General features: G+C 35.8%; 1 protein-coding gene across 1 annotated transcript; it reads right to left on the bottom strand.

Moving 5' to 3' along the window:
* Positions 1-5,977: 5,977 nt before the first annotated feature.
* Positions 5,978-8,992, bottom strand: LOC110441118 (C-type lectin domain family 4 member A-like; the record flags this gene model as incomplete). Its single annotated transcript, XM_021484218.1, has 3 exons — positions 5,978-6,274; positions 7,171-7,261; positions 8,830-8,992. Coding segments are annotated over 3 exons (481 nt in total), but the record flags the coding sequence as incomplete, so codon positions are not given.
* Positions 8,993-9,239: the final 247 nt, after the last annotated feature.

Raw genomic sequence — 9,239 nt, 5'->3', positions numbered from 1 at the left:
AGGAAACTTCTCTAAAGATGTTCTCCCATCCTCAGCTTTATCCGACACCATTTTGTTAACTCAGCAAAGTGATTAGCTTACTTGACCTTTTTCATTATCATATGAATTAACATTGATGCGTTCAGTTCTTCATAAAGTAAACAAAATGTATACATTATTACTTTTTTTTATCTTTCAATCTAATAATTAATACACTTCTTTGTTTTCTGTTTTGAGAATTCTGTTGTAGGGCAAGAAATTGAATCTCACGTGCCGTAGCGCTTTTGGTACGAGAGAGTTCTTTATTTTATCTCGCCTAACTTATTTAAAATGTTAGATACGAAATATAATAACTTTAAATTTTCTCATCAACTGACATATAACTTGAACTATCTTCACTTCTCATGTCATTTAGGTTAGCATCTTTCTCCATATCGTTACTTAAACTTTCCTGTTCTTGCGACTCTAGTCTAGATTTTCTATCTCTTAAACGTTTGGATAACTCCATTAAAGTGGAATCATCCTCATCTGATGAATTCTCCCTCTCCAAACGCAATATCTTTATTATTCTGTCAAGGTGTGGTAACTCAGCATCATCTGGACTTGCCTCTGAATCAGAACTATCTTATCAATATACATATGTCTATTCTCATCATGGTATTGCGTCACCCTTCTAAATCTTAAATGATCTCGTATATATAGTCTAACTTCTGGGTCAACATCTGGGTTGGATATGTAATACAATATCAAGTATTTACTCTGTATCGACTTGCTCTCTTTGTTTTCATTCAACTGTTTCTTCAAGAGTTCGAGCTCAGCATCTTTCTCTTGTTCTACTACCATGTCTAACTCACCTGGATTTAGGGTATATCGCTTTATCACAACCTAGTTAGTAGGTCGTCTCAAAGCGGTTCACAAATCATTATCCGTTATTATACGGCCTTTGTAACTAGCCAATATTTTTCTCAACTCCCTGGGGAACATACAGCCGATGCTGCCATTATGGCGCTCACAGCTAGCATTCTAGAATTCTAGCACTTCCCAACCACATGCCCATTTAAGGCTCAGTAGACTGAAACAAGCAGAGTAAAGTATCTTGCTCAAAGATACAAGACAGTGCCGTGCCGTGACTCGAACCCGCAACCCTTCGGTCACGAGCCCGGCGTCCTACAACTACACTACCGTGCCTCCTAAGATAGTAAGACAGAGTCTGCCCATTGCAAAGCTTATATTCATAGTCAAACTAATTCCATTGCTCACGCTATCCGTTCGACTTTATTTACTAGAAGGTAATACAGGTATGTGGTTATTTATCTATGAATGTATTGTACATGCCATGACACAGGTAAAACCTATATGATGTATATTGAAATAAATTATTTTAGCATCCGTTTTTAATACCAGAAAATTTATTTACAGGAAAAGCACGATACAAAATAGTTGGGGAAAATCAGACGAAATGAATATTTAAAACGAATGCATGAATTGACACATATGGAACACCACATTTGTTTTTATTGAATGTCTGAAAACAACTAGGAACACATATTCAACTTATTTCATCAACTGACGTTTGCATATAATGTTCTTGATGATTTCTGACGTCTTTTTTCTTGTTCATTCTACAGATGGCGACACAGTGCGACATTTCAACGAATTCGAGCGCCCACAGCGCAGACAACACGGACACTGATACAGCACCGGCCTGGATCACATCAAATGTGATACTTGTCGGCGTCCTCACTATTTTGGTGAACATCCCGGCTATCATCGCTGTCGTATTTACTAAAATTAAGAACAACAACTTCCGGAATATGCATCTTGTCAGTTTGGGAATAACAGACATTCTAGCTGGAGTCTCCTTGTTTCCAATTCTAATAACATTTATCAAACCTAATGTTAAAATCAGTTATTGGTCTTGTCACGCAAGAATGATGTTCTTTACGCTCGCCTACTTAAACTCTGTTGGTCAAGTAAGCGTTATTTGCATTGACAGAGTTTGCTTACTTCTAAAACCGTCATGGAGGTTCACATCAAAATACGAATACAGACTATTTAAGATCATCGGGAGTATGGTTCTACTAACACTAGTGTTAACATGTTTCACGTTCTTTGGCCTTGGTAACCCACAACAGCATAACATTATTTGTAAGCTTGACACTATATTTTGCAATAATTTCGATTTGTTCAGCACTATAGCTGGCGTGTTTGCCATTTGTATAGAATGTTTTACCATAGCAAGTTGCACATTGATGATTGTGATCTTGCAGCGACATAGACGTAAATTGCAACAAGTTGTACCAACAAACATGCAGGTATTGCGTTCAGTAAATCAATGCGTTCAAGTTGATCGTACTCAGGAGAACCACAGTGCTAAGATGACCGCGGAAACGAAAAGCACCGTAACCATCACAATGATTATTACTATCTTTGTCCTCTGTGTTACCCCGCTGAACTTAGGATTTGTTAAACAAGCCGGACAACACGACACGTGTTAACAACCCTATCGTGTCTGAACTCGGCTTTCAATCCTTTCATTTATTGTTTCAGAACACCAGAGGTGAGAGATACCTTACGTTCATGGATTGGCAATTTCAGGTCTTTGTTTCTAGAATAAAGATCGTCAATATCTTTCACTTAACCGGAGTCCATTTTTTATTGCCGTTATCTACCGGGCGAATTCTTAAAAACAATACACAATACACCTCCAGCACACACACAGGCATACACATATAGGGAGATATTAGCCAGGTTGTACATGACTAGTAGTTAGCGCCTGATAAGGCAGCTCCTGCGAATTCCTCAAATTGTATTGATTAATGTATATGTTAATTGTATTGATTGTATATTTATATCTATGTAGTGTAAAGCGCTTTAGTGGCTTATTCTATCTAGATAGGACACTGTTTCAAATGTTGTATATTATAATCATTATTATTATTGTAACACCATTGTTACGCATACATTTGATATGAAATGAAGGTAACACAATCGCGCCTCACATCGGCTGAACTCTACGGAGAATTTCGGAAGAGCGTGCAGTTCAATTCTCAAGGGCTAACTATGTCTTGTGCTGAAAGTTATTTTGACAAACACGTTTATCGTGATAAACAATACTTTACTGCGAATGAATTCGATGACGAATTTCGGGAACCGCTCGGTTTATTCTCAAGGATGTATTATAGATTGGGCTGATTTATTTTAAAATCATACATTGTAACACGTGTGTTATTTTGACGCACTCTTGTATAAACATATTTGCTAGTATTGCAAAGTTTTGCATCTCTGTAGTCCTAGGACTAGTTCATTTGTTGACAATGCTTATTTTTTGTCGAAAAGTGGTTTACTTTTTTTGTCTTTCTAATTATTAAGTATCATGCATTTTTTTTTCAATACGCGTGCCATTCAATAAATTCTGTCATTAGTGTCAGGAATCACATGTATGTTGTATAAAGTTTGGCATTTTCGTTAGTAAATGAACCAGAAAGAATTCACAGTGACGTTGATCTTGTGAACAGGGTTGGTAGTCAATCTGTATTACATTCTCTTTCTTCAAAATACCTGTACAATATTGCTTTTATGGGATGAAGCATTGTCGTGAATTAGCCCGGTGCTAATGTGCCTTTTGGTTTCAAAATAGTAGACCCAGTAATTAGACTTTGACTCAATCTTCATTTCAGCACAAAAAGTAGCCGTTAGTCCCGAATGCGTACCATTCAACACAGAATAGATTGTTCAATTCTAGTAAGATGATGTCAAAATGTTGCAAGTGCATTGTTCTTTAAATGCTCTTGAAGTCTGCACACTGCGCTTAACTATGTAATTGCCCGTTCGAACGGGAGCTGTGCGAAGGAAGAATTTATTGAATGGCCCTCCTATTTTAAGTTGAATCGTCGTTATGGATTGTCTTAACTAATCAACATCATTTATTGACATTAGCCAATTACTGATTGGATTTAGCATACAACCAGTCAGCATCATTGATTGGATTTAGCCAATCATAATAATTGATTGGTTTTAACCATTGCAGCCGTTGTGCAGTACATCGTCCAAGACAAGTATTTCGAGGTTTTTCATTACGCGACATAGATGAAAATACCTACCAGTTGTTGTCAAGTGCATCATTTGTGGGTGTTATCTATTGTTTCAAGATACTGTATAACATTAAATCTTCGCGGAGTTTAAACATTCGTGGTTTTTCATGGTTGCTATAGAGCCACAACGAATTTGAATGATACTCTTTACTGTTTCGTGTGTATATTAAATAACTGTTAAAGTCTGTACCACGAAATTATCTAAATTACTTCAAACCACGGAGAAAAGTGCCCACGAACATTTTGTGTTATGAAGTAGGTTAGTTGTTATAGGTTATTGTTGAAGTTAATTGCGATGAAACTGGCTGACATTGTACCTAAAAGCACCATGTGGTTATTTTAGACCATCATGTAGATTAATCTAATGGAGTCCTGTCTCTACGTTATACTTAAGACGCATTTTTGTTGTTTACCTTTGATAAATATTTGATATACAAATTCAACTGTAGTTTCCTCTGTTAGGATTCGAACGGTACCAGGCCTAGTTGCCATTTTATTAGGTTTATGTCATCCTAATGATCATTCGTATATTTATCTAGAGATACGTATTGATGAAGTTTATGTACAAAGTTGGGTTTGCCATCATGATATCGGGGTTACGGATTTTCTCTTTCCTTGTGCTATGTGTAGTCGATGTTCGTTAATGTGCTCATGAGTGTGCCTTTTAGTTTTGTTATCACTACTCCAACTCTCACTATGAGGACTTGACATTATTACGAGTTTTACCCTTTATTTCAATGACGGGTGTCGTCGATAAAAAGCTGAACGTTTAATATTCCGGAGCACCTGGTCCTGTTATCAACGCTATCCATGTAAATAATTCCTTCAATGAGTTTGTGTTCGATTACGGTTTTGTCTACAATTAGGTTTTCAATTAATTTGAAGGAGACAATAAGTTTATGCGCACGGTGATGGTTTGTAGTCATGCTTCCGCTCCAAGGCATTACATTCCCTTGTAGCCATATTTGAGACGTATTGTTATCCCATACTTGATCACGAAAGACATGAATTCGCCAGTGAAGAATACAGCCTACATGCCGTCATGACACATATTTGCATACTTGAACTCTAACCTTTGATTGTATTGTCGGCGTTAGAAAAAGATAAGTTGTGTTGACTGCTCAACGATATATTTTTGTACTTATAAGTGATATTGACTGGTACATTATAGTTGTAAGACATCAAATAAAAAAAACTATTAACTTTGTGCTTCAAATGGATTTCTGATTTTATGTTCAGTGTTCATAACCCGTATGAAATTAACATTATTGTATTCATGCCCGCCTGCCATTGAATACAAGCTTATGAACGCATTTAATGTATTAACACTGGCATGCTTATTTCGAGTATGGGAGAAAAAGAATTTAACATGGGTGTGATCCATTGCTTAAGGAATTCTTAAGAAAACAGAAAAATGGCTTTAAAATATGTTGGCGGTAAACGAGGTGGTAAATGAAACGAGGGGCACTATATCGAGGTTTTACATAGGAATCATGTAGACACTGCCAGTATCATTTGATTGGGACATTATGGTGTCCTCGGGTCAGTTAGAGATCACCACTGAGAGTATAATAGCCTAATACGAGAACTGTGTAGTCCCTCAAATGTATAGTTAAACAGTAAATTGGTAAAACAAAAATCAAATATTATAATTATTATGTAAAAATGAATGTATGTGGGTGGGATTTATTTTAATATTTTGTTTTTATTTCTCGTATGACAACTAGACTGCTGGTTCTGTGATAAATTTAGCCTACATTTATATGGCAAGTGCCGTCGATGAATCAGAATACGCTTACCCTTCCGGTACACCTGGTCGTATTATACTTTTTCAAGGATCGCTATAAAGATTTTTCCGTTGTCCATATTTTGCCCTAGTTCTAACAATTTCGAATTAAAATAAAGGCACTCGGTATTTTATTTTATTTTCAAAACAATTATGACAGCAATTGAGTGAATACCGTTTCATCACGACTAGCGTACAATCTCGCAGATATAGAAGAGGTTATATCCGGTACAGTAGCAATCCAGCATATCGAGATCGTCTGACTGCCGGGTACATCCGCACTTCTGGGATCCACCGTCAGGTTCCCCACTACCCCATGATCTCACCGATGTGTCGACCATCTTGTCATTGCTGACAAAAACCCATTCATTTCTGTTGTTGCTCTTCCGTCCCGTATATATAATGTCCGAGCTATCTGAAAGTGTGAAGTGACATCTATCATAACCAACAAATAATTACGTTTAGGCTGAAAGTGTTAAGTGAAATATATTGCAATACATCAAACAAAAGCAGCAGTTATGCATGGGGTTTTGACCTCAAATTTTCATCATCATTAAATAAATCATGATGATGATGATGATGATAATGATGACAAACATTTGAACGAAACAGTTTGAACGATTATTATAATAATAATAATAATCAGCATCGTCATCGTCGTCGTCATCGTCATCAGCATCATCATAATCATCATCATCATCATCATTACATCATCATCATCATCATCATCATCATCATCATCATCATCATCATTTGTGAAAACGCCTGATGTTAGGAGAGGAGTCTAAAAAGATCGACGACAAAATGATGATGATGATGATGATGATGATGATGATGATGATGATGATGATAATGATGATGATGATGATGATGATGATGATGATGATGATGGTGTTGATGATGGTGTTGATGATGATGATGATGATGATGATGATGATGATGATGATGATGATGATGATGATGATGATGATGATGATGATAATTATTTATTTTTCAATATCTCAAATCTTCTTAACTTGTACTGTCTGCTTTAAAAGTACGTGATTATCTTCATTTGACATTCTTGAATTAGACAGATCCTATTTTGTGTTGATATATCAAGTACAGGATGCATTGACATTAATTGTATAGCTACCTACTTACACACTTTGTTAAAGCATGTTTGTTACTAGTTTCAGCAATCTAGCACTCATATGGCTTTTTTATTACGTCACATTTAAATTCTGATTTCATGAGTAAATTCAGATTTAGATTATTAATTATAATATGTACGAGGTTTAATAACTAATGATATTAATGTTTACTACTCACCAACACCACTCGGCATGTTTCTCAATATGAATGAAGCTTCTTCGTCTGTTTGGATCTCAACCAGGTTCGAACCCTTGGCGGTGCACCGCTCCTGAGAGAATTATTATAAAACATTGAAATTGACATCATACATTATTCACACATTCAACATATTTCATAGTATATATGAGACTTTAATATTCAAATGTCTTCTGCAAAAACAAAAATCAAGACATACATGTACGTCGTGTAAGTCATGCGTTATGTGTTTATAACACTGTACCGGCGTAATGTTTATGTTGCCAAGGCCTTGATTTTTTTGTGTTTTAGCATGCAATTCTTTTTTAAGTTATTGAATAATTGAATACATATCTATTGAAATGAAATAAAAGTTAAGATTTTCTTTTTGGCCCCGCCTTTTTTCTTTCATTTATTTATTCATACCAATTTTATTTCTAAACCAATATATCAAGAAAGAAAATATCTGTCGGAATAATGTTGGTAAGTCTGTAATCAAAAACCAATGTTCCTGTCACTGTGTAGAACATTACGTAAGTGATTAATTTTAGCAAGATCGCGGAAGCAAAATTATTTTATAAGAAAATGGCGCCTCCAACTTTACTTCGTTTTAAGGATTTTTATAGTGAATTATTTTGAAGAATAACCAGGATTATTTTAGGGATTATTTTAATTCCACTCAGCTGTTTATGCACAGGGACACACACTTTTCTTTTTCACCTTCGATATAAACGTATTACCCCATAAACAATCCTACTTATTACTTCTAATTTTCTTCCAAAACACAGACGATACTAATAAGACCATGGTTAATCAATCTTTTTTTCATTTCTGATAAAAAGAAGAAAATGATTTTGCCCAAAACAAAACATGGCGTTGCAATTTTACCGCTGAGCAATTTCAGTTAATCCGAAGTTAGAATGCAAATACCGTAGTATTCGACGTCATCACTTCTCGTGTTACTATTGGGGAAACAGCCAAAACATAATTTCTTTTGTAATAAATATCCTGATCTCGGAAAAAAAAACCATTGGGGAAAAAGGCAAAACATTAGATGGTTTTGTACTATATAACTGTTTCTCGCATCTCAGATGGAGATATCCCAAGTTACACCCCGTGCTAGATTCCTTTATGTGACATTTCGCGGAATTTCCACATAACGATGTATTCATCCACGCATTAACGGCTTGACTTTGACAATTTGCATTATAAATCGTCCGTTCTGTCGTTACATGTATTGTTGTAATATTGATAGATAACTGATGATGTAGATAAAAAAATCTCCATCTGACGGACAACATTTTTATGCGGATGCATTCAAATGTAGCTTTAGTTGTGTAGAAGCCATATTTATTTGAGGCCCCTAAATTGAATAGGTTTTTTTCGATCTTAAAGGTGCGAGAAACAAAATCAATTACCTGTAACTGTGTAAGATTGGGTATCTCTGTCTCAGTCTCAGATTCTGTAACATCCCATCCACGGTTACAGAATCTTAGCCCTCGAATGAGAAAACCTGATCTTGTTCAGTTACAGTCAATAGATTTTATAAACCCTAAATTTCTACCATTGAGAATTAGGCAAAATATTCACTTGTTTCGTAATATATAACCTTTTCTAAAAAAAACAGTTGTTATTTAAATAATGAAAATAAATAAAACTCACGACTGCCCTACTCCAGTTCGTTTTTTCGGCCGTTGTGGACACATAGTAGCACTTTTCTGGAGATGAGATCCAGCCTGGGTCGCAGACACTTGGGGCAGGCGTAGTCGTAGTAGCTATAAATAGAATAAATGCCGAGTTTATTAAGGAACCATGTCCCACTGCACTGTTGATTTTCGTATATACATTTACCTCCCCTTTATTTGGTATTATATATAACTGTAGCGCGAATGGTCCATGTTGACAAGGTAGCTCAGTCGGGTTGAGCTACAGTTTAACAATATCACAACCACCAGGGTTCGTTTCCTGATCCCGTATTCATGAAACCGTTCTCGTGCTCAAGTATGGATTTTGTGCTCGAGTTTCGAATTTCTTGTTCCTGCTATAAATTTATAAGAAAATCTTGTTTGTCA

The sequence above is a fragment of the Mizuhopecten yessoensis genome, unplaced genomic scaffold, assembly GCF_002113885.1.
Source record: "Mizuhopecten yessoensis strain PY_sf001 unplaced genomic scaffold, ASM211388v2 scaffold715523, whole genome shotgun sequence".
NCBI classification, from domain to species: domain Eukaryota; kingdom Metazoa; phylum Mollusca; class Bivalvia; order Pectinida; family Pectinidae; genus Mizuhopecten; species Mizuhopecten yessoensis.
The sequence above is the reverse complement of the archived record's forward strand: the minus strand, read 5'-3'. Positions and strand labels throughout refer to the sequence as shown.